This window comes from Mesoplodon mirus (genome assembly GCF_964341445.2).
Source record: "Mesoplodon mirus genome assembly, chromosome: X".
Lineage (NCBI taxonomy): Eukaryota > Metazoa > Chordata > Mammalia > Artiodactyla > Ziphiidae > Mesoplodon > Mesoplodon mirus.
Window position 1 is genome coordinate 9873950 of NC_138981.1, and position 25477 is coordinate 9899426.

The 25477-nt window shown below is 43.2% G+C and overlaps 1 protein-coding gene across 3 annotated transcripts in view; it reads left to right on the forward strand.

Moving 5' to 3' along the window:
- FRMPD4 (FERM and PDZ domain containing 4) overlaps positions 1-25477 on the forward strand; it is a gene marked incomplete at both ends in the record, with an annotated part of 745437 nt that overhangs the window by 703108 nt on the left and 16852 nt on the right. For all 3 annotated transcript variants that reach the window (XM_082608886.1, XM_082608887.1, XM_082608888.1), the window contains 5 exons: positions 4094-4198; positions 6745-6852; positions 11714-11845; positions 16674-16793; positions 22949-23085. In XM_082608886.1, the coding sequence (XP_082465012.1) occupies positions 4094-4198; positions 6745-6852; positions 11714-11845; positions 16674-16793; positions 22949-23085 (602 nt within the window). The remainder of the gene's footprint in view (positions 1-4093; positions 4199-6744; positions 6853-11713; positions 11846-16673; positions 16794-22948; positions 23086-25477) is intronic.

The following is a 25477-nucleotide window of genomic DNA, read 5'->3' on the forward strand; positions in this document are numbered from 1 at the left end:
GACCTTACACTTCAGCTTCAGAAATTTATCTTTTTTTTTTTCTTAACATCTTTATTAGAGTGTAATTGCTTCACAATGGTGTGTTAGTTTCTGCTTTATAACAAAGTGAATCAGTTATACATATGCATATGTTCCCATATCTCTTCCCTCTTGCGTCTCCCTCCCTCCCACCCTCCCTATCCAACCCCTCTAGGTGGTCACAAAGCACCCAGCTGATCTCCCCGTGCTATGCGGCTGCTTCCCACTAGCTATCTATTTTACGTTTGGTAGTGTATATATGTCTGTGCCACTTGCTCACTTTGTCCCAGCTTACCCTTCCCCCTCTCCGTATCCTCAAGTCCATTCTCTAGTAGGTCCGCGTCTCTATTCCCATCTTGCCCCTAGGTTCTTCATGACCATTTTTTTTTTTTAAGATTCTATATATATGTGTTAGCATACGGTATTTGTTTTTCTCTTCCTGACTTACTTCACTCTTTATGACAGACTCTAGGTCCACCCACCTCACTACAAATAACTCAGTTTCGTTTCTTTTTATGGCTGAGTAATATTCCATTGTATATATGTGCCACATCTTCTTTATCCATTCATCTGTTGATGGACACTTAGGTTGCTTCCATGTCCTGGCTATTGTAAATAGAGCTTCAATGAACATTTTGGTACATGACTCTTTGTGAATTATGGTTTTCTCAGGGTATATGCCCAGTAATGGGATTGTTGGGGCGTATGGTAGCATATACCCTGAGAAATTTATCTTATGTCTGTAGTTTTGTTTCAGACTAAGTTCTAATGACTTCTAAGAGCATCAGGAGCATGTCAGCCATCTATCGTGGCCATCTTAGCAACAGCGAATTTGGAAAGAGGTGCAGGGGTTGATTAGAGGCCTTTTAATCTTAAAATTAATTAACAGCCGGAAAATTTGATTATTCGAAATAGTAATTATTTGTCATTTCCACCACAGGGTATGAAGTGCTTGTGATCAGCACCTATTGGTCGGCAGGTTGCCAGGAATTAATGTATCAGGTTTTTGGGTGGTGCACATTGTATATTTTTTAGCCACAAAGAGAGATCTGAGTCAAAACTGCAGTCATGACTGGTTTGCATACCCCATGTACCAGAGGTAACTCCAGCCAGTGGAAGAAGCCATTACTTTACTGATTGTAATTCAGTAACCTTCAGACTTGTAGAGCTAATGTTTTTATCATCAAAAAGTAATTTTTAAAATGTATGTCCATTATATGAAATAGTTACAAATCCAGAACAAGAAAAATACAACTTGTATGGATTCTTAGATTCTTATCCCAGGTCTGTTGACTTCAAAGTATGTATAAAATAATATTTACTTAACTACCTTGGCTATCTAGTTTTCTTTCTGGTTTTCCTAGATTACCAGGTTTGTCATTAGGGCGTGGGAAATAAATTCAGGAACGAGGCTCCAAGAAGTGGCGCATGCAATAGCTACAGGCAGAAGAGACAAGCATCCCCAGCTTGACCAGTTCTGCTCTATGGGACCACTTTAGGGGCAAATAACCCCATGTACTTCCATAGGAACATCACTGCATTCTAAGATTATACATCAAATGAGATGCATAGAAACTACATTCTGTTAAATATACTTTTTATTGAAGCAAGGAATTATGTAACATTTTAGGAAAATAAGGTAAAATATCACATTTAAAAATTCAGTTGCATAGAGGAATACACCTCAGTATCTGGCACACTGAACACATGTGAAATACATTATTCCCAAACAATGCTGGGGAAGTGGGGTGTTACTGCATTCAAATATCTAATTAGCAGTGTCTGTTCTGGGTAGCTTTATTACATCTGCTTCACTTGAGCTAAACGCATTGTGCCAACGTAAATATCCCCTGCTTAAAATCATTACGGGAGAATAATGTTTTCCCTTCAGCTAAAAAATGGCATATCAAAAGCAAATGAACTCCCTACAGTATGATTTGTTCATTCATCGTGACTAAGCTTGGCCTGTAATTACGGTACTGAAGAGAACATCCCTGTCCCATGACTTCAGCTTTGCAGTAGGACTTTTAAAAGTCACGTTGAGCATGTTCAAAGCTATTCTTTTGAGGAGCCATTCAGAGTTTTTCTGGTTTTTTGTTTCATTTTGTTTTTAAAGGGCAGCCGTTCTCTGAAAACATCTTGCATAAGTGGAAGAATTGAAACTCTGGAGGCCAAAGCATCCATCTATGCCGCCCTTAAGACACAGGGGAACTTTTGAAATAATAGGATTTTCTGAGCATTAAGGCAGAACTCCACCCAGGAATACACATCCACATGTTTTATCATGTGTTTTTCCAACAATGTTTGTTTTATTATAACAACATACACATATCGTAAATCTACCATTTTAACCATTTTTAAGTGTACAGTTCTGTGGCATTAAGTACATTCAGAATCGTATGCAACCATTGCCACTATCAAGTTCCAGGACATTTTCATCACCCCAAGAGGAAACCCCATACCCATTAAACAGTCACTCCACATTCTCCTCACCACCCTCCCCAGCCCCTGGCAACCACTAATCTGCTTTCTGTCTCTATTCCAAGGAGACAGAATTTTCCTATTCTGGACATTTCATATAAGTGGAATCGAATCATACAATGTGTGGCCTTTTGTGTCTGGTTTCTTTCACTTATCATGATGTTTTCGAGGTTCATCCATGTTGTAGCCTGTATCAGGTCTTCATTCCTTTTGTGGCTGAATAGTATTCCATTGTACGGCTAGACCACATTTAACTTATCCATGCCATCATATTGTTTTTAAAATGATCTCCAGTATACTTGTATTTGACAAAGATGGGAATCCTTTTATTGTTTTCATTTTACTTGAAATTCAAAGTATGGGGCACCCTAACTGGCTTCTGTGCTTTGAGGTTAATGCAATGCACAGGAGGATGAACCTCTGTGTTGATTCTAGAGTCAATTACTAGAATTCTTTACACAGCAGCCGCAATCTCTTAGAACTGTATAGTATGAGAAACGTTAGGCTGAACCGTGTGCCATTTCCAATATTTGACCATTTTAATCTATAAAATTGCAGTTGTATGATTCAAGCTAAATATTTACCTCTATATTAGGTTCAATAGAGAATGCAGTTCTTTTTCAAAATAAACAGATGGTGCCTGCTACGTGATAGGGAGCGCACCTACCACATGAGTTCCCTTCCCCTCGGGCTTTGTTAAAACTGTGCAATGAGGCTGATTCTCAGATGAAGGCAGTTGACCAGGATCACAGCCTCCAAGCAGGTTTTGTCATTGTCCTTTCCATTTCTGAGGGAGACCAACTGAATCCCTCAGCCCCTCTTTCCAATGAAAGACAGTACAGAGGGCCTATGAGATGAGGCAGAACATGAAGTCGACCTTTTTTTTTTCGATATTATTTCTTATTTATTTTATTGAAGTATAGTCGATTTACAAGGTTGGGTTAATTACTGCCGTGCAGCAAAGTGATTCAGTTGACTTTCACTTCTAAGTCGAGGTCTCCTCTCTACCTTTCACTTCTAAGTAAGGTCATAGGATCACAGGTTACCAGTAAGAGGCTGAAACTCAAGTTTGGGGCTCATTGGAGCTTTTGCACGTGTGTGTGTGTGTACCCTTACCTGCTCACGTGCCCATATACCATTAATGTGAATAACAGTAGGATTATCAATCGTTTTAGAACTATCAGTGGCTCTTCTCCACCTTGTTAAAATACATAACTAATGAGCAACTTGTCGTAACCCCAACATGAGATTTGCCTACCACCTCACCTTCCGCATGGTACTCAAAGCTCCGTATTGAAAGCAGGATTTATGCACTTCCACAACTGTCATTTTACAAGGTCCTTGGAAATGTGCTCAGTAGGAACATGGAACATGCTGTCTATCGTTCTGGTCTGGTGGCTAAATCAAACTTATTGCTTGATGAGCATAACAGGGTTTCAGCTGCATCCATAATTTGTATTTAGTCCTTGAATTGGGCATGCACCAAACACTAGCAAAAATGTTAAATATCTGGGAGGAGAAAGATAGGAAACAATTCTTACAAGGTTGGCCTTACGTTACCAATAATCAGATCAAATGTTTTCTTATTTTCTAGTCTCCCAAATCAGCATTTATTAGTGCTGCAAAAAAGGCAAGGTTAAAGTCCAATCCAGTCAAAGTGCGATTCTCCGAGGAGGTCATCATCAACGGCCAAGTGTCGGTGAGTTGACAGACACCCGCTGGTGACTCAGAGAGAGGCCTTGAGGTAGGGGCTTTGCACTAAGCAGAGCCAGTCACCCCGCTGGAATGATCAGTTCAGAATTGGTTGTTGGATTTCACAGGGGTGTCAAATCTCAGGATTGTAGATGGCTTGAGAGATCGCCAGGTTGTGCCAGCTGTATTCCTTCTTACAAACCCAGAATACATAGCAGTCCGGTATTTCCTTGAATGCTTCCAGAGTTAGAGACTTCACTACTTTACAAAGGAGTTCATTTGATTTGAGATCACTTGGCATTGCCTCACGTTGAGTAGAATATGCCTCTTTGAAACTTGCACCTATTTCTCCCCATTCTGCCAACTACGCATTCTCCCATATAACAGCCCATTCTATATTTTGAGAAGGGTTTCCCCTGAGGTTTTCCGTATCCAAAATAAAATGTCTCTGTTCTTTCAACTAATCAAAATGGAAAGAAGTTAAAATGATGGGAAAAGTTTCCTGTATGCAACCAGGAGTGAAGAAATACTGCCCAGACCTCCATCAATAGGTCTTGATAGGAATCATGATTACTCAGGCACATAATTGATCTTCAAAATGAAGGATGCAAACATTGATAGGATGCTTATTTTCGATTTTTTCCCCAAAAATACAACCTAGTATTTTTAGTTTTTAGCAAGCTCATATTTTTGGACCTTTGAAATGCCACCTTTTGTTGTCGAGGTTTTGTTGTTTAAATAAACTCAAAGGGATAAAAATCTCATCCATGATATACTTGCGAAGGGCCACAGACTCTTCCCTGAGGGCGGTCCTGGATTTGAATTGGAAGATAGAGGCCTGCATATCCTGGGCAAGATGCTCATGGTGGCAGGTGTCTTCTGGCCCAAACTTGCTGACCTGCGTCTGCCCCACTCGGAATCCAGGGGCTTAACTGGCCAATCTGTCAAACTGTTGTGATGTTTGTGGGATGGGGCCTAAGGCTGTGCTGCCCCATGTACATTTTAGCTGTGGCCTTGTCCTCCCAATGGCCATGTCCCACCCCATCCCCTCTGCCCCCTTTCACACCACGGTCTGTTCTGTTCCTCTCGGTGAACCCCCATCACTCTGGATGCAGACTTACCATAATTCTCATTTCAGAACAAGACTGTCCCAGTTTAAGGCTGTTAGTTCCAGTCCCAGAGGAATGACTATGACACAGAGGGTCGTGGGAAACTTACCTCATCTTTTCTCAAGCTTCTGAGCATGAGATTGGGCAATCAGTTTATGCATCTTTAGAGAGAATATGATTCCAGGAGCTGCTGTGGCAGCTTCCCTTTGTCCCTGGATAAAAAGCAGCTGGTGTGTGGGGACAGCTCTGGGGGTCGATCATCTCCTGCAGCCTCCGCAGCCTCGCCACAGGCCTGAGCATGGCAGGGACATTCGATCTGCTGTCTGCCCCTCAGCCTTTGTGACCGGCTTCCTTTCCGGTCTCCTCTTGCTTTTCTGAGTCGTTGTGTGGCCTTCCTTCTGGACTTGGAGCCACTCTAACTCAGCGAATTGGGCATCAGGAAAGTCGTGTGTGAAGCCCTCAGGAGTAGAGAGGAGGGGAGGGGAGTCAGAGAAAGAAACAGGAAGCGAAAGGCATGAGCCTGTTGCAGACGTGCTCAGGGACTGAAACCGCCTGGACCAACTGTAGGACGTTAGCAAATCTCTGGCCATCTCCTCTCAGTTTCCTCATCTGTAAAACAAGGGACTTAACGCTTTCATGATTGCTGACTTCCCCTGCACTCCTGTGACTTCATGACCAACCACGTGTTCGTGGAACTCACCCAACTTGCCTTCCTGCTCCCCCTTTCATCTCTCCCCGCTTCCAGTTGAAGAGAAAATTCAAAGGAATGTGTGTCTTTTGTTTACTTTTGGTTGCGCTTCAAACATCTCTTTTTGACTTATTTTTAAGTTATCTGTTTGTTACAGGCAGTGTTTTATTCTTTTAACACAATAGCCCTTTCCTCATATATCCCCTTGGAGTTTGAGGAGCATCTCTAAATGGGTTAAAAATCATTTCACAAAATTACTTTAAACTTGAAGCTTGTTAATGCTTGTGATTTGCCATCATGACCCCTGCCAACAGGCATCATGTGAAACATCATCATTGCTGGTCCTCTTTCTGTTTAAGACACGCTGCTCTGCTAAAGTCTGGCCTTGTGGTCCCAAACATTGTGGTCTAATTACAAAGGTATTATTTCTGTCATTGCGTTTTCTAGTGGGAAACCTTGATTTAAATTTTAAAAAAAAACTTATCTGATCGATCTTCTGACGGGAAAAGTTCTTTTAGATGATTCAGCTGAGTTATTAGCTAGAAGAGAAGAATTTTGCTATGAACAGCTGAACTCAGATATCACCAAAGGGATACTTTGGTTGGCCTTAGGGAGTTTGATTTTTTATTCTTTTATGCTGTGATTAGAATAAATTGCAGATATATGCTGCTTCTACAAAGGGCAGAATCCTAATTCAACTGACTTACACCCCCTCCTCTTTTTTTCTTTCTTTTTTTTTTTTTTTTTGTTAAATAGGAAACTGTTAAGGATAATTCACTTCTTTTTATGCCAAACGTCCTGAAAGTCTATCTGGAAAATGGGCAGACCAAATCGTTTCGCTTTGACTGCACCACCTCCATAAAGGTAAGAGGACCCGCTGAACTGTGTACCTGGACACTGCCAGGTACGGTGTGGAAGTCCCACTGTGAGTCTTGTGTGGTGTACCTTCATTCAGAACTATTTGTTTATTTCTGAGATTTTTTTTGGTTGTTTCCAAATAAGGTAGCGTGTAAATACTTAAACACAAATACGAACAAAAAATTTAACAAGGTTCTGCTCTGCGTGTGTGTGTGTGTGTGTGTGTGTGTGTGTTGCAAAACAATATAATATGCTATCAGTCATGAGATACTAGGGCTAGTCATTTTAATACAGCTGAAAATTAATGAAAATAGTGTGACTGTCACCAAGAAGGCTTGGCACCCTGCCCAAAGCCAGCACGATTTCTCAGCCATGTCAGCCACGGAGATGATTAAGATGTTAGATGTTAATTGAGTATCTGCTACTTTGGTGTCCAGCAAAAAACAAGGGATAGAATAATGTAAAGATAACATTTACTTTCAATTGCTGTAACCAATTTCATGGAAATGGTACATAAAAAGGCAGAAATGAGGTGTACTTTTAGGAGAAGGGTGAAAAGGAAGAGTCACAAAGCAATCCTGTTATTTCAGAGCCACAGGTGAGTTATACCTAATGAGTTCTCACCTGGTATAACAAAGCGTATGGGTTCTTTGCCCCCACGTTTCCTTCCTGGGGGAGAAAAGTGCATATTCTCTATCTTATTGGACAAAGGTGTGTTCAGAAACTGATTTCTCCCAGAAGTTCTATCAGCCTAAAATAGGCTTTCTTCAAATGGCACAATAAAAAGGGTTCTATTGAGGTTAAAAAAAAAAAAAAAGGGTACCTAGTGATGATCTGTACAATAATGTATCAAGAGAATATCAACTTTGTATTAAAAAAAAGTCTACCAATAGTCAACCTCTAATTCTCATTTTTTAATAATTAATCAGCATAGACCTTATGAGTGGAATTATTTCCGCCAAGGCCAACTCGCTGTGCATTCTTATTGCCATGATACCACAAGCAGCTTGTTCTGAATTGCTTGAAATAGGTCGTGATTTAGCAGGTAATAGAGCAGACAGTATTAGATTGATGGGGGAGCATTTAAATTATCCTTAAATCATTGCGGATGGAATATTCACTTCCTTGGTACAAGACTGCTAATTTTAAGTGGTGACGACTGAAAAAGCCTTTTCCTTTATTGCTACTCAAAATCAATTTATAGGGAGATGTTACTCCAAGTATTGACCAGCTAACTTAGTGGTTGGCAAACTTTTCCTGGAAAGGCCTGGAGAGTAAATATTTTAGGCTTTGTGGGCCACTTGCTTTCTGTTGCAACTACTCAACTCAGTTGTTGGCTCATGAAAGCAGCCAGAGGCAGGTGGGTTCAGGAGGTCCTTAAGACCACCCTCAGCTTTAATAATTCACTCGAAGCCCTCACAGAACGCAGCACGTTAGTATCCTCGCAGTTACAGGCAGAGAGCCCCCAGCCATCCTTCCCCCCGGGAGTCATGCCGACAGCGCTTACTTCTCCCAGCACTGATGTGTGCACGGGGTACTGCCAACCAGGGAAGCTCGCCCGAGCCTTGGTGTCCAGAATTTTTATTGGGGGTTGTCCACTTAGACACAGCTGCCCACCTGTGTGGCTGACCTTAGCACCCTGCCCCTCCAGAGGTGAGCTGATACCACATGGTCCAGGGTCACCACCATGAATCCCATCGTTAGCATAGACTATCCAGTGTAGCCCAAGACACACACACACACACACACCCCCCACTCAGTGAACAAAGACACCTCTATCAGGCAGGATACTCCAAGGGCTTAGAGGTTACCTCCCAAGAGCCAGGGGCAAAGAGGCAAACCTTTCTTCAGGCAAGACTCATCCTTTACTATACAGATAATATGTAAATGAATGGCCTTGGCCAGATTTGAAAGGAAGGGGCCAGGCTCTAGTTTGAAGACCCCTGACCTAACCCCAAAGAGCTACATTGTTTCAACTCCCTCTGATACTGTGGCTTGTTCTGTGATACCAGCTGGTCAGAAAAGCTCCTTGCCATTGGAGCCCTTACCCGTCTGAAGATATAAGTAAAGACTTGAATGCATTTCTTAGCAGAAATAAATCTAAATTTAAAAGAGAGCCCTGGTGTTAATTCCCTCTGGCCTCTTGGTTATAGGAACCCACCCCAGACTAAGTTTGATTTCCCTGAGGATGGCAGCTGACAATGACAAGATGGGGAGCAATGCCAAGAGTTCACATCAAATTAAAGCTATCTTAGCTTGTGCCTAACAGCCTCATTATCACCATGGATGCAGAGTGGCAGGCGTAAACTGGAAATAGTATACGTATGAAAGGGATATGATGCTGTTTAATAAAACTTGCCAAAATTCTTGCTTACAGAGTCACAACAGGAAAACACTATTGCTAGCACGTGTCCTCCCTGGTGACTCAGGAGAATGTTTTATAAAATATGTGTTGCCACACAGAGGCTGGTTTTCTTTTCTCTTGTCTGGGTCTTGAGCAAAACTTATGAAACAGAATCTTTTTAAGAAATTCAGTATAGTCACAGAATTTCTGTTGAATGATTTTTTTGGTGGTGGGTAGGTATGGGGATCTTTGTTTTAAAGGAGCCAGAAGAAATTGAAAACCGTCCACGGGGAAGAATCAAAACCCCAGAAAGAGCAATTTAAAAAAAACTTCTATGTATGGCCGGGTTTCTCTCCCTTGACATTGTCGATCCTTTGGACCAGAAAATTCCTTGATGCCAGTAGCATCCCCAGCCCCGTTGTGACAACCAAAAATGTCTCCAGAAATTGTCAAATGTTGCTCTGTGGGATTTTAGCATCTGAGTATTAATTATCTTTGAAGAGAGATCACTTACTAGTTTTCAAGTACATGAAAAAAGTAATGGTTGAGGACATTTGTTTACATTGCAGTCCCCTTGTGCTTGTGTATAGAACACCTTTCTGATCATAAATGTTGAATCCCGTGAAGGATCGCTGACAAAGCTTGCTCATTCTACCTTCCCCGGAGACTTAAACTAAAAGCTAATATATGTATATCATCCTTGTCGACAAAAATAATCAATAAACAATCAATAACAAGAATAGAAAAGAGTTTTATTTCAGCTAAACTGAGGACTGTAGCCTGGAAGCCAGCTTCCCAGATTACTCTGAGAAACTGCTCCAGAAAAGCATGGTTTTCAAGCACAGTTTTATATCTTTTCAGAAAAAAAGAACATTAAGTCAGGAATACATTTCTTCAGGATTTCAAAAAAAACTAGACCAGCATGTACACAGCGAGTCAGTATGACCTTGGCACCTGGGAAGGGAGTCTTATCATTGAAACAGGACCAGCATTGGTATCCCAGGAAGGGAGCCTTTTAATCTTTATTTTTAACGTGGACATTCTTGACTTCTGGTCAGTGTGCCCTTTTCTTTAATAATTAAGGCAGGGCTTCCTTGGTGGCGCAGTAGTTGAGAATCTGCCTGCCAGTGCAGGGGACACGGGTTCGAGCCCTGGTCTGTGAAGATCCCACATGCCGCGGAGCAACTGGGCCCGTGAGCCACAACTACTGAGCCTGCGCATCTGGAGCTTGTGCTCCGCAACAAGAGAGGCCACGCCAGTAAGAGGCCCGCGCACCGCGATGAAGAGTGGCCCCCGCTCGCCGCAACTAGAGAAAGCCCTCGCACAGAAATGAAGACCCAACACAGCCAAAAATAAATAAATAAATAAATTTAAAAAATAATAATAATAAAAAAAAATAATTAAGGCAGATGTACAATGTTTGATAGGCCACAAACGGACTGTTCAAATTAGCATAAAATTCAAGTTAACTTGGGGCTTCCCTGTTGGCGCAGTGGGTAAGACTCCGGGCTCCCAATGCAGGGGGCCCAGGTTCCATCCCTGGTCGGGGAACTAGATCCTGCATGCATGCCACAGCTGTGAGCCTGTATGCCACAACTAAGACCTGGTGCAGCCAAACAAGACAAAACTTCAAGTTAAGTCATGCATAAGCCAGAATGACTTCCGCGCACGTCATTATGTGAAACTTTCTTTTCTCAATATGGTGCCCTAAGTGCTGTAATAAATGCTGTCTATGTCTGAACTCATTTGGTCCTGGTGTCTATTCCGAGGCAGGTATTATTATTACCCCCGGTTGACAGGGACACTAAGGTGCCTAGAAGGTAAGTAACTTGCCTTAAGCTGCCAGCTAATACAAAGTGGAGTCAGGGCGGAAGCCAGACTCTCTGCAGAGCCCACGTTCCTCACCACTACCACGTGCTCTTACAGAGGGGTAGGCTAGGGGGCGGCAAACGTTTTCTGTAAAGGGCCAGATAGCAAATATAATAATTTAGGCATCACAGGCCACACAGCCTCCATTGCCACCAAGTTCAGGTCTGCCCATGCAGCGCACGAAAGCGGCCAATACATAAACAGATGAGCAAGACTGGGTTCCAATAAAACCTATTTTACAAAAACAGGTGGTGGACTGGATTTGGCATGCAGGCATGTAGACCACTTTCAGAGGTGGTTTAATTGCCACCCCATTTAGAAGGAGGGGAACTGGGCCGACTACACTGCACAATCTGTTGCCAAGCTCTATAAAGTGATTCGGTTACATATATATTCAGACTCTTTTCCCCTATAGGTTAGTACAAAATACTGTGCCATACAGTAGGTCCTTGTTGGTTATTTTATACGTAGTGGTGTGTGTATGTTCATCCCAAACTCTTAATTTATCCCTCCCCTCTTTCCCTTTTGATAACCATAAGTTTGTTTTCTATGTCTGTGGGTCCATTTCTGTTTTGTATATAAGTTCATTTTTATGTGGAATCTACAAAAGGGCTGCCTTGATTCTGATCGCATCTTGTCTGTTTCCTCTGTAAGGACGTCATCCTAACCCTTCAAGAGAAACTGTCCATCAAAGGCATCGAACACTTCTCCCTCATGCTGGAGCAGAGGATGGAAGGGGCCGGAACAAAGCTGCTCCTGCTTCATGAACAGGAGACCCTAACTCAGGTGTGTGAATTATGCCCCCAGTGCCCGTGCTGCCCCTGAGAGCAGAGGCTGCCCTGCCCAGAGCTCCCCTGTCCTTGAATCCTTTAAATACCTTCCCCACAGCCCTGGGCAGCCCCACTATAGGGAGCACTGGCATTCATAATGGATTTTACACCTCAAGGTGATGTTTCCCTTTTGTCAATTTTTCATAGACTGTCAGTTGATCTCACAAACAGAATTGTCAAAGACTCAGCAGTGACTCACTGGGGATATGGCTCTGCAGAATTGTATTTTATGTTATGGTAATGACTTGTTCACCTGTTTTGATCATTGATCTCTAGAAACTATTAAAAAGAAATGCTTTCTGCGATTATTTAAATTAAGCCAAAATCATATTTCGTTCTTTTAAGTTCCGGGTACCTACCTCAGACTGTTTTTGGAAGCCTGAAATGCCTGCCCCATCGTGCCCACTGTAAATATGTGACCCACCAATGTGTCCCAGCTCCTGGTCACCAAGATGCCACCCCCATCTGTTCTCTGGGGAGACAAGCGAGTTGCTTGGCTGCTGAATTCAGCACAGCACCCTGACTTTCCTTGTGATTCCACACAAGCAGTGTCTTTGTTGGGTGTATAAGGGATTTCAACAAATTCCTCTTATGTAGGAGAGTTCACTGAAGAGGGGACGTTATGGAGGGGGGCGTGAGGGGACACCAGGAGGAGAGGCAGGGAGTCAAGTCACCCCCAGACGGATGGAGTAGCAGAAAGTGTCATCACGCTCGATTGCCTTTCGGTTGTCGCACAATTAAAAGCTACACGTCAGGTCCCGCAGATATCCCTGACTCTCTCAATTTAGTAAAACTCGATGCAATGAATTCGTTACAAAGCTATCATTTGTGTTCATTTATATTCCTCTCTCTAAACTTGACCTTTTATTTTTATCACGTTTAAATCTACCTATTGATATTTTGAATCACATCTAATTGTTTATTATTTTAACCTGTGCCAAAACACGCTTGGAAACAGACGAGTTGTTTATTCTTTGTTATAGGGGAACAACCCCTGATACACAGAATCCCACACGTGAAAGGTCAGTGTTTGGCTCTGAGTTCCTCCAGAAGCCAACCTTGAGACAAGGATTTGGATGTCAGTGGTTTATTTGGGAGGTGACATCGGGCAATACTGGGAGAGGAATGGGAGGGGAAATGGGGAAATGGGGACGCCAACAAAGAGTGTGTAATCAAGCCAGTTTCCACTGTGGGCACCTGGAGCGCAATCCTGCTGGGGACACAGGGAACCAGCAGAGAACGTGCCTCAGAGGTATCCCACCCGAGGGCGAGGGGGCTGGGGCTTCGTACGCTAACATCCTGTCCATAGTTGGGGGTGGGCTTCTCCTAAGGACAACTGCTCGCTGGCTGTGCTGGTTTGCCCTGTGCTGGCAGATAGTCACAGGTGTTTGCAGTAAATAGCCTTCAGCTTGGAGCAGTAAATGCCAAGGGGATGTGGGCAGACAGCCAGTTACTATGAGTCTAATGAAACCACCCACAACTTTTTGATATTTCTATTTCTACTTTCCCCCTGAATTTCTACCTACCACCCAGCCTTTATGGGAAAGCTTCATGCTGATTTAGCTGGACAGAGGTTCTTTCAAAGTCTCTTCTGATGCTAGGTAACCATAACTTCTCATTCCGGATTGATTTCCAATTTTTAGACTTCTTTTAAAACATTAGAAGAGGAGTTTCTCCCGGCTTTCTCTTCCATCAGGACCTTTGGCGCTGGCCACCCTCCTACTCCGCGGGTAGCAAGGTCAAAACTCCTTTTCCCTAAGGGCCAAGAATAAACCCCAGGTCTTTTTGCTTTACCTCCTCCAGTATCTCCCAATCAGAGCTTAATTTACTCTCCCCTACTGGCCTTTTTAATTAGTGTGCTGGTGAAGCCCACCTGCAATACTTTTCCCAGGAGACCCTGGCTACAGGCTCCTGCTGCAAAGCCTGCCGGGAGTTGTAGTCCCTCGGGTCCAGGCCATGCGTGGGAATGCGTGGGGCTGGATGAGGCGGGGGGACGGGGGGCCTGGTGTGGTAGGACTCATACAGGGCCAAAAATAAATGTAATGATGCCTTCAAAAAAAAAAAAAAACAGAGGGATTCCCTGGCAGTCCAGTGGTTAGGACTCAGCGCTTTCACTGCAGTGGCCCGGCTTCAATCCCTGGTCAGGAAACCGGGGCGGCTCGGCCAAAAAAAACCCCAAAAAACAAAACAAAACAAAAAACTTAGAAGGAAACAAAAAGCCTCTAACAATGCTTCTTCCCTTATCTTTCTAGAAGAGGCTTTGTTTTGTTTTTAATCAGAACTAAAAGCAAAGTGCTAAAACTCAAGTATTATCTCTAGAAAACTGATTGTTTAAATATCCTGAAACAAACCAGCTATATGCCTTTGAATTCAATACATATGAAAACTTTCACCTATGAAATATTTATAGGCATGATAGAATTGGGGAGTAAGTATAAGGAATTTGTCCAATAACAAAAATTATTTTAAAACATTTAACTGTGATGAAAACTCCCAAGGAACTTTTAAGCGACTCTACCTGAATTTCTGGCAGTTTGACACTAAACTTCTGTCTAGAAAGTAACATTGTCATTACATACTACTTAAAGTTTCCAAGAAATTGTTTTTTTGCTTGTTTTAGAGACTTATTCTCATGGACTGCCACTTCTAATGAGTCTAAAGCATGTTTTTGCATTACATTCACTTATTTCCCAAAACTAGTGTAACCTACTAATGATAAAAATAAACTCAAGGAGGCTTACGGAAAATTCAGGACAGATTCTAACGTGTAATTAAAGGAGCCGGAGATAAGATGATCTCTGACTTTCTGACATCAGACAGGACCTTCTGACAAAACACCATTATGTCACTGTGACACTCAACAGCAGCCCTGCCAGCACCCCAGGTCTCTTAGGGTCCCACGCATCCTTCTTCCTGGTTTGCTTTACCGTCAGCCAGTGATGAGCAGCCTGGATCCCCTGGGCTCCTGACTTCACTCAGCTTTGCAATCCTGCCCACAGACAGAAAGCTGGTTCAGTGTTACTGCTTCTCAGGATGCCCAGTATACCTTTAGACGTGGGATGTGTTTTCCCCTTGGAATTCTTCTATATAACAAAGTTAGCAATGTAAACTCTCAGAATGTGTGTGTGTGCACGTGCACTCCGATAACTCAGTAAAGCTATTACTATTTTATTTTGATTTTTTTTTTTTTGACTGCACTGCATGGCTTGTGGGATCTCAGCTCCCTGACCAGGGATTGAACCCGGGCCCCAGCAGTGAGAGCCCAGGATCCTAACCACGAGGCCACCAGGCAACTCCCTATTTTGAACTTTTATTTTATTTTATTTTATTTTATTTATTTATTTATTTTGCGTTACACGGGCCTCTCACTGTTGTGGCCTCTCCGTTGCGGAGCACAGGCTCCGGACGCGCAGGCTCAGCGGCCATGGCTCACGGGCCCAGCCGCTCCGCGGCACGTGGGATCCTTCCAGACCGGGGCACAAACCCGCGTCCCCTGCATCGGCAGGTGGACTCTCAACCACTGCGCCACCAGGGAGGCCCTGAACTTTTAAATTACAGTTCACAAACATTTTTATTTTGCCAGGTTTGTCCCCTGCATAAAAGTAGTTACAAGTACATGAAACTGCATGCAAGTGCATTAAAAAGTACATCCAAGTGCACAAAACTACAAGTAGAACAACCGTGTGGGTTCCTGCTGCATGGTTTTAGTTTCATCGCACTGACCTCTTTAAGGGAAATTGAAGAGCTTTTACCTTCTTTCTTTTTAAATCTTTTTTTGTTTGTTATTTTTTTACTTTTCTTTTACCTTCTTTCTTGAAGTCCAGTGTCTTTCATTCATTCAGCTGTGTATGAAGCACCTACCGTTCATTGATTGATTCCCTTTTGTTGCAAAAAGAATTAAGAAACTAAGACCTAGTAGTTGGCACATACCATGCTGGGGAAAAGGAAAGCAACTCAAAATGATCCATGGTCCTTAACCCTGAAGGACCCGTGGTGTATTCTAAGCCCCTTTGAACAATTTGGACAAATCATGATAGCAGAAGTTTGGGTAGTTTGGAAACCTGTGGACTCCGAATTTAGTGAACGGGCCAAAACCTCTGTCCTCCAGCTTTCCAGCTGGATGTCATCCAAGTTGCCACTGTCATGCTTTCATTGCTACCGTCCCTCTGGAGTCTAATTGAGGAAAAAACCCACAGCAGTGTTACACAGTAATAAATTGTAGTGGCCAGTCTCTGTGCTCCTACCCCCGGGTCCCCTTCTGCGCCCCCTACCCCCAGCCTCGCTTGAGTGTGTGACTGTCACAACAGCCAGCATCTGCAGATCTTCTTCAGAGGACTGCCCTCAGACTGCTGGCGCCCATCCTGTCCATACCTGGAAATTCACATCCCCCTGGGACAGCCCGAAACCAATGACTTACCTGTGATCCCAGAGGCTCCATGCTGTAGGTTTCCCACCAGAGTCTCCCTCAGGACAGCCTGTAGCCACCCCTGCTGGGCTGACCTGAGCAGGTTCCTCTCCTGTCTGACCTGCTTCCCCCGCTCCCTCACTGACCTCTCCTGGGAGCAGTTCCTTATTGAAGTCCCTCATTTCAGGGACTGCTTTGGGGGAACGTGACCTAGGTCACAGGTACGTGCGGTGTTCAGGGAATGAGTATGTATGACAAATACTAAAAGCACCTCACCCGCTTCCTTCCTCAGTGTCCAAAGGAAGCTGCCTTTGCTTCTGCTCCTCAGCCCTTTCTGCCGGCACTGAAGGATTCTTTTGTCATTGGTCTGCTCTTCTAGGTGACCCAGAGGCCCAGCTCGCATAAGATGAGATGTCTTTTCCGAATTAGCTTCGTCCCAAAGGATCCAATTGACCTTTTAAGGCGAGATCCAGTTGCTTTCGAGTATCTGTATGTTCAGGTACGTGAGAACCAGGGCATGTTTCATATTAACATTGTGGGATGGATTAACTGTGGGGTTTTCCCCCCTGAATTCTTTCGTTTGGGATCTTCTCTCTCTTCGTCCCTCACCCCAAGCTCAATGTATTATGAAAGGATTCCATGGTGCTTTTTTCTTTTTTTTTTTTTTTTTTGCGTTACGCGGGCCTCTCACTGTTGTGGCCTCTCCTGTTGCGGAGCGCAGGCTCTGGACGTGCAGGCTCAGCGGCCATGGCTCACGGGCCCAGCCGCTCCGCGGCATGTGGGATCTTCCCGGACCAGGGCACGAACCCGTGTCCCCTGCATCGGCAGGCGGACTCCCAACCACTGCGCCACCAGGGAGGCCCTTGGTGCTTTTTTCTTATTGTAGTATAGTTGATTTACAATATCATGTTAGTTTCAGGTGTACAGCACAGCAATTCAGATATATATATAGATATATAGATATAGATATATATTCTTCAGATTCTCTTCCCCTATAGGTGATTACAAAATATTGAGTGAGGTTCCATGGTGCTTTTAAATTTTCACTTTTCAGTTTGAAATAATTTCAGCCTAATGAAAAAGATGCAAGAGTAGTAAATGAGCTGTTTGATATCCTTCACCCAGATTCACCAGTTGTTACCATTTTACTACATTTACCTTATCTTTAGCGTGTGCACACGTCCTCCCCTTCCTCCGTCACACACGATTTTTTTCCTAAACCATATGAATGTCAGGTACCAAAACCATGCTCATTTACCCCAAAATATGTCAGTATATTTTCTAGTAATGAGAACATTTTCTAATATAATCATTATACAGTTAACCAAATCAGGAAATTTAACACTGATCCATTTCCATTATTGGATCTATAGTCTGTATCCAAATTTTGCCCATTGTCCCAAAAAAGGTCCTTTATATCAATTTTTTCTAGGATAGGATCCACTCCAGGATCTCATTTTGCATTTAGTTGGCATGTCACTTTAGTCTTCTTCAGTCTGGAGCATGCCTCAGCCTTTTTTGACTTTCACGACCTTGACAGTTTTGCGGAGTGCTGATCAGTTATTTTGTAGAAACCTCTCGATTTGGGTTTCTCTGGGGTTTTCTCATGATCAGATTGAGGCTCTGCATTGTGGGCAGAACAACAACATGAATGACTCCATGCCCTCCTTAGTGCATCGTATCAGGAGGCATGTGATGTCATTTTGTCCCCTTCGTGGTAAGGTTCACACTGACTCTTGTCAACATTCATAGTAATTGATGTTCTCCAGAAGTTACCACTTTTCCTTTTATAGTTAATAAGTAATTTGTGGGAAGTCACTTTGCAACTCTCATTATCCTTTTACCTGTTCATTTTAGTATTCGTTGATGATTCTTGCCCAAATATTATTGCGATGGTTGAAAATGATGATTTGTCTAATTCCATTATTTCTTCTTCAGTTATTTGTTGGCATTCTCCTGTAAGAAAGAGTTTTCCCTTCTCCTTTATTTACTTATTTTGTTTATTCATTTATTTGGTGCTTAGATTGTTCTGAAATACCGTGATATTCATTGTAATGGAATTATTCATTTCAAGGCAGTAAAACTTTAGGAAGATATATCTTTTTGCAGACTGTCTATATCTGATTCTGGGATATAATTTTCAAAAAACAAGACTTCCAGAAATGAGACGCTTTGCTGTTTATCCCAAAGGGAATTTATCTGCTTGATATTTAGGCGATGTTCCTATATTTCTCTATAACTGCTTCCCATTACTCTTACTTAAATTCCCAATATAATCATATTAAACAGTAAGAACCCAGTTACCTAATGCTTAAGCATCTACATTAGAATTACTCAAAGAGGTTGTAAACCTTAATGTAACCTCCCCCCACAAAGAAAGGAGAAAACGCAAGAGTAAGGCCAAAAAAAATGCTCTCTTTGGCTGGGGGATATCTGTATAAGCCAGAGGTTGCTGGAGCCCTAAGTAAGAAATAAAAAGCAAAGAACGTAGGAAAAAGAAAAAGAAAAGGAACATTTGTTAACTCTGGGTAGTTGATATACTGGTACTTGTTTCACTATTCTCGGTATTTTCTTGTATATTTCAAAGCCTTTGTAATCTTTAAAAAGTTGGGTGTGAAAAGAAAACAGAAGATGGCAGAGAGATGCAGACAAGACAGATGTCAGAGATTAGGAACAGTGACATAAATTAAATGGCAATAAGCCCTGGAGAACAGAAATTAAGTGGGAGGAGAAAGAAGCAGAACATACTAGAACATTCCAGCAGATGGGGGCACTCAGGGAAAGGCCTGTTAAATGTTCCCCACCTCAGTGGTCTTTGGAGGGGACTGTGGTGTTTACAACGCAGAAGGATGATTACTGTTTATGAAGATAACCTAGAGTCATCCGAAAAAGGCAAATCTTGCCCATATACCCTGTTTATCAAATAAAGAAATGTGCGCTACACTTCACTCCATTTTCTACCCAGAACAATGAACTTAAATGTTAAACTTTGGTTACCTGGGTTACAATATCCCCTCTTCCCCAGAGGCCAGGTAACCCAGACCTGACTGCACGGGACAGCTTGATTCTCAGCTGATCTATTACTGCATCTTCCCATATTCCATCAGAGAACCAACCCGGGGCTCTGCCACGGCAACTCATGTCACGTGCTATGTTTTTAGCTTGTTAGTTGCAAATAAGTAGTTACAGGTGCCGATCAGCGTGTGGCTGTAGAGCACGAGATGCATTCTGTTGTCATTCTCTATAATTATATACTCATCCCATTAACAAGATGATGCTTTAAAGCCATTTACTTGGCTTCTGTTCGCAACATCACAAGTCCTTTGCACTTCTAAAAGAAGAGCCCGGTTGCGTTTGTCTTGGGGTGGAGAGACCTTTTAAGTAGCCCAGGAGTACTGCTAAGCACTTAAGGTGTTTGCTTAAATCTAATGCAGTTCATGGAAATCTTTCTTATTCAAAAGACACATCTTTTCTACCTGTGGGACTGTCCTGAGAACAGGAAAACCTGTCCGGGGCTCTTGCCCTGGGACTAGCTGAAGACCAAAGACGTTTCTGCTTTCCCCGCTTGGGTGTTGCACAGGTGGTGGATTAGCTATCCCTTCAAGGAGTAGCCAGCCCTGGGGGAGGAAGGGGGAGCCATGTTACAGTGGGCGATAGAGGCCAAAATTCACCTACCATCATCTCATATATCCTTCACTGAGAATAGGAAATGAAAATTTCTTGGACTCAGACCCTTTGTCTCAAAATGCCTTGTATGACAGAACATGCAGTAGGTCTAAAATTACATATCTGTGTAGCATATGTCAGTGGGCCTGCGAATGGTGCTGTGTCCGAGTGTTGATTTTAAGGTACCAAAAAGATGCAATAAAATTAGCCTGGAGAACAAGAGAGGAAACAGAAACAATGTCTATCACGTTACACAGACAAAAATCAGTTCAGCCTAGTGGGCTCTTAATGAGGGCAGTGGCCATTGACAAGCCATGACAATGACCACAGAGGTTTCGATAGTGATAATATATAAGAATCTCCTAGCCATTAATGGACCATGAAGTATTTTACAGATTTCAGCATATATAATAACAGTAAACCCTAATAATCCAGACTGTTCTATTTCATAATTATAATAAGCTATGCTGACATTTAGCTCTCCACTGTCTATTAAAACAAAGATGGTTAAACCAATGGTAGACAGGATGATAAGGCTACAAAATGTTTTCAAACACTTTAGCAGTATTGGTTTCCTTTTTAATGTCTCACATATTCATTATAAATGAATTTTTGTAGGTCTAAAGCGGAGTCTGTCGAGACCTCTGTTTAGCAAAACAGTGACCGCCATTTGTTTGTATAACTATATTTTAAATAATGTACTTGAGAGTAATAAATGCATAATTTGTACCAAATATATATAAAAGTCAGACATCACACTAGTTCTCTGGGATCAGTCTGAACTAATTATATAATGTAATTAAGTGACTAATCACCTTGACAAAAGAATCCACTCAGAAGTCTGGTTAAATACAGGGTATAACAGGAGTGGGAAAAAACAACCGCAGTCACAACTCTGAGGACAAGTGATAATGATGACTCACCTTTATAAAGCACATTCCATTTTATGAAACATCCTTGCAGGTATGCTAGCAATCTTGAGAGCTAGCTGTTGTTAGCCCCTTTTTTTTTTTCAGATAAGAAAACTGAGACTCAAGAGAGATGAAGTGCCACGTCCAAGGTCATTTGATTGGTAGTTGGCAGAGCCTAGGATCCAACTTGGAGCTTTTGTCTCTAAATTCTATGCTAAAATCCTGTTTCAAATCTGTCATGCAATAGCAGTCCTAGAAGAAAGTGATCTGTCAAAATGGTTTATCGAAGAACTGGTTCTTCAAGTACGTGTTATGGCCCGGCACTTTGCCAAGAGACTTGCCCACCCTCATCCCTCACAAAACTATAAAATGACCCTATCTGGACCCTCAAACCCCTGGTACCCCATTGTGGACAACCCTGGGCTCTTGGAAATAACTGGTAAACCCAAGACTAGCCAAACAAAATGGCAGCTTCCCTCAGAGCCACCCTGTCTGCTGCCTCTAATGAGACCCACTTCCAACAGGAGTACAGTGCAATCCAGATAGATGTAGGATTTTAAGGAAAAACGAAGGTGGAAAACCATGTGAAGGATGGAGGGAAGGGAATGTGGCTTCACTCTTGGGGGTGAGGGATGGGCTGAGAGGCACCCAGAGCAGGCAGGTAGGGTCCCAGGGGGACGTATCCGAAGGGCAAATACTGTATGCAGAAACTGTATGGGGTACATGTTCCCATTTAGTAGAATCAATACATGAAGTGGTCGTAAAGGTACTTATCTCAGAAAGGAGCCAGACAAATCCTGATACGGTTTTTCATTTGAAATCTTTTGGGGACAAGGCAAAGAATAAAGAAGGGAGAAAGAGGCTAAATATATTTTCTAGCCCAAGAGCCTAGTTTCCAATAACGAAAATTAGTAAACACACATGCAGAATGTACTTAAGCAGCACCGTGCTTCCCATCAACGTTCGGCTCAGTGTTTGCTCCGTGCAGGAGTGAGAATGGCGCCCTCAGACCCTTCACTTGTGGTCCTGGAGGGCTTGATGCGTTACAGTACCCTCTCAGCCCCTCTTCAATCTGATGCTCACCCCAAACCCTGTGAGGTAGATGTCACCCTTTTACATGTGAACAAACTAAAGCCGAGAGACTCCCTCAAAGTCTCAGTGGGGGCAGTCACCACTGGAACGGACTGACGATTTCAAGAGCCACCCTCCACTGAGTGCGCCAAGGCGCTGTGACAAAGCGTGCATCTCACCTCATCCTCACCACCCTCTCCACTCCGGCCAAGTCGTTGGTATGAATCCCCATTGCACAGATGAGTAAACTGAGGCTACAAGAGCGAAGTAAACTGCTTGAAGTTTATGCACAGAGGTAGCCATTGGTAAAGCCAGGCCCCGAGGCAGGTGTAGGTCCAGAGCTGCTGCTCTCCATCACCTTGCTCATTCTACCTCCCCGAAACCCCTCTGGATGAGAGCAAGAGGGTGACATTGATGATGACAGCTCTAAACATGTACGAGTGCTTCCAGTTTACCAGATGGAATTCTGAGGGCTTGTTAACTCATTTAATCCTTGTCACAGCCCTGCAAATGGGAAGTATTATCCCCAACTTACAGAAGAGGAAACTGAGGCACAGAACAACTAAGGGCCTTGCCCAAGGTCACACGGTGAAAGTAGAGAAAGAGGATTCTTTCCTCTTAAAGTAGAAAAAGAGGATTGGAACCCAGGATTCCAATCCCGGCAGCCTAGCTGTAGAAGCCACATCATGCTACTAGGGCTTCACGTGTTCAGTCGTGGCACCTGTGTTTGGAAATTCCATTCCTAAATTCCTCATTATTTTTACAAAAAGCTAAATATTTAAATAGCAGCTCGCTCGTGATGAACGTTGAATGTTTGTGTGGTCTCTTTGTTTGTGCGTGCACTTAAATACTGACTCGGTTCCAAGCAGCGGTGAAAATGTTTCCACGTTTAGCCCCTTGCCTTGGAAGTGAAGGTGGGACAGTGGGGAAACGCCTGTCACCTGTCCCTCTAAGGCAACGCAGTGCATCCTTTGGCAAGCTGCGCCCTCTGCTGGTCTCTTTTCAGAGCTGTAACGACGTCGTTCAGGAGCGGTTTGGGCCGGAGCTGAAATATGACATCGCCCTGCGGCTGGCGGCGTTGCAAATGTACATCGCAACCGTGACCACCAAGCAAACGCAGAAAATCTCCCTCAAGTACATTGAGTAAGTGCTGACTCTCGGAGCCATTTCGGAGACAAAGATGCTGCCTCCTTAATGCCCAAGGGTATTTTTGATGTGTATGTCTATTTCCAAAATTGATGTTGTTTGTGGCAGAGCGTGTGTTAACCAGAGGCAAAATATATGAATGCTCTGTTCATGTCGGTGGAAGAGACCATTTCTTACATAGTCCACCTTTAGAGAACTGTGGTTAAATTGAGGGTCACATTTAAATTCCTAAATGAACTTGGTTCTAAACCAAGCTTTGGTCTCAGCACTCTTCAGACACTAAGCTGTTTGATTCCCAAAACCTCCGTATGAAATCAGTAGGAGTGTAGCTCCGTTTGACAGATGAGCAAGCCGAGGCACAGACGGTTAAATAACTTGCCTAAGTCACACTGGCTATTAACTAGAGCGGGGAGGATTCGAACACATCGCGCTATAGGTTGTGTGATCGTTTGAAGACCTGTGTTTAGAAAATGGTGTGCATGACCAGAGATTACTTTTAGATGATCAGACTGCAGTATACCAAGTAATTCTCTGAGTCCTAATCAGGAAGGACGGTAGTTGTAATAAAGCACTGCGACAGCGCGGGAAAGGACGCCACGCAAACTTTGTTTCATGAAGCAAATGCTGTTTGGAAAACAAATGCCTTCTCTTGCTGAATATGGCACTTGGGACAGCAGCATACCACCTCTTTAGCCGGAAAAGATCCCCTCTTCTTAGAAGAAAGTCTATGTTGCCTTCAGTTGACGAGCTTATATAAGAGTCACCCTTTACAAGAGAACCCTCTGTCTCCAGTCTGTATGCTTCCTGTTGGAAGGTGATCCAACGGCCTAAAGCAGCCACCGTTTTCTTAATCCTGGCAGCTCTAATGCTAAGAAGAAAGAAATACTCATGTTTCAAAGTTTATGCTGGGGCTGAAGCCTCATCTCCACGTAACACCACAGGCCTCAGCGTCTGCTCTGTCTTCACCTCCAAGTGGCGTATGGCTGATTAAAACTCCACAGCCCAGAGAAGCTTCCCACGGGCTGCCTGTAAAGCCTTTCTGGGTCCCACAGTGCCAGGCCGACCCCCACGGAGTAAACTGGCTTCTTCTCAATGGGTTTGCGAGCCTGCGTTCCAGAAGATGAGAGCTCCAGGTTGCCGAGTCCCGGTGCCCCTCATCTTGCCGCTCTCGGTTCTCCTGCCACTGCCTAGGGACAGGTCCTTGTGTGCAGTTTGAGAACCCCAGGCCTTCCAATGTCAGTGCACTCCTTTTTGCAGATGGTTTGTCTCTTCCTCTCTTGCCACACATGCCAGGGCTGGAGCCCGAGAGATATTCGGCTCACAAAGAGGTCTCGCGCTTGAGTGGATCCATTCACACCCTGATCCGTTCCCCTGTCTGAGGTTCTTAGGAACAGATGAAACTGGATCCCACTTGAAAAGGTGGCCTGCACAACTTGAGATGATTTTCAGACAACCGAAATGCATTTCTGTTCCTACTTTCTGTACCCACATTTTACCAGGTTGAGCGTGGTACAATCAAAAACTTCCAGAGATAACTAGCTTGCCTAAGAATCTTGCAGAGTCTATGATGATTAATTTGTGTTCTAATTAATTCATTCATTCACCCAACAAACGTTCATTGAGCATTTTATGTGATACAGTAATTCCCCTACATACGAACGAGTTCCATTCCGAGAGCTCATTGCTAAGTCCAATTTGTTCCTAAGTCCAACAAAGTTAGCCTAGGTACCCAACTAACACAATCGGCTATATAGTACTGTACTGTAATAGGCTTATAATACTTTTCACACAAACAATACATAAAAAACAAACACAAAAATAAAACATTTTTAATCTTACAGTACAGTGCCTTGAAAAGTACAGTAGTACAGTACAACAGCTGGCATACTTTTGGGGCTGGCATCGAGTGAACAGGCAAGAAGAGTTACTGACTGGAGGAGGGAGAGGAGGTGGGAGATGGTAGAGGTGAAGGATCATCAGCAGTAGGATACAGAGGGCAAGCTGCGGTTTCACTCATGCCTGACGTTGATGCAAACGCACGTTCCCATCTTTGAAAGTTTGCAATTTGAAGGTTCGTATGTAGGGGACTTACTGTCTTTATACTAAGAGAAAAGAAAATATATCTTAACTTTTGAAGAATTTGTGACCTGATTGTAAAGACAAGACATAGAATGAAAAGTAATGATGTAAAATAATGATACAAGTAGAATTACAGGGTAGCCCATAAGGAGTGCCAAATGATGGGTGAAAATAGTAACTACAAGTTGAGGAGAAGGAGAAGGAAGAAAGCAGTGATCACAAAAAAACACCATCTTAACTAGTGAAAAGGGTGTGAATGGTCAAGTGGGGGAAAGCTGTCTTCCTACCCTTCTTTAGAGAGGATCTGGAG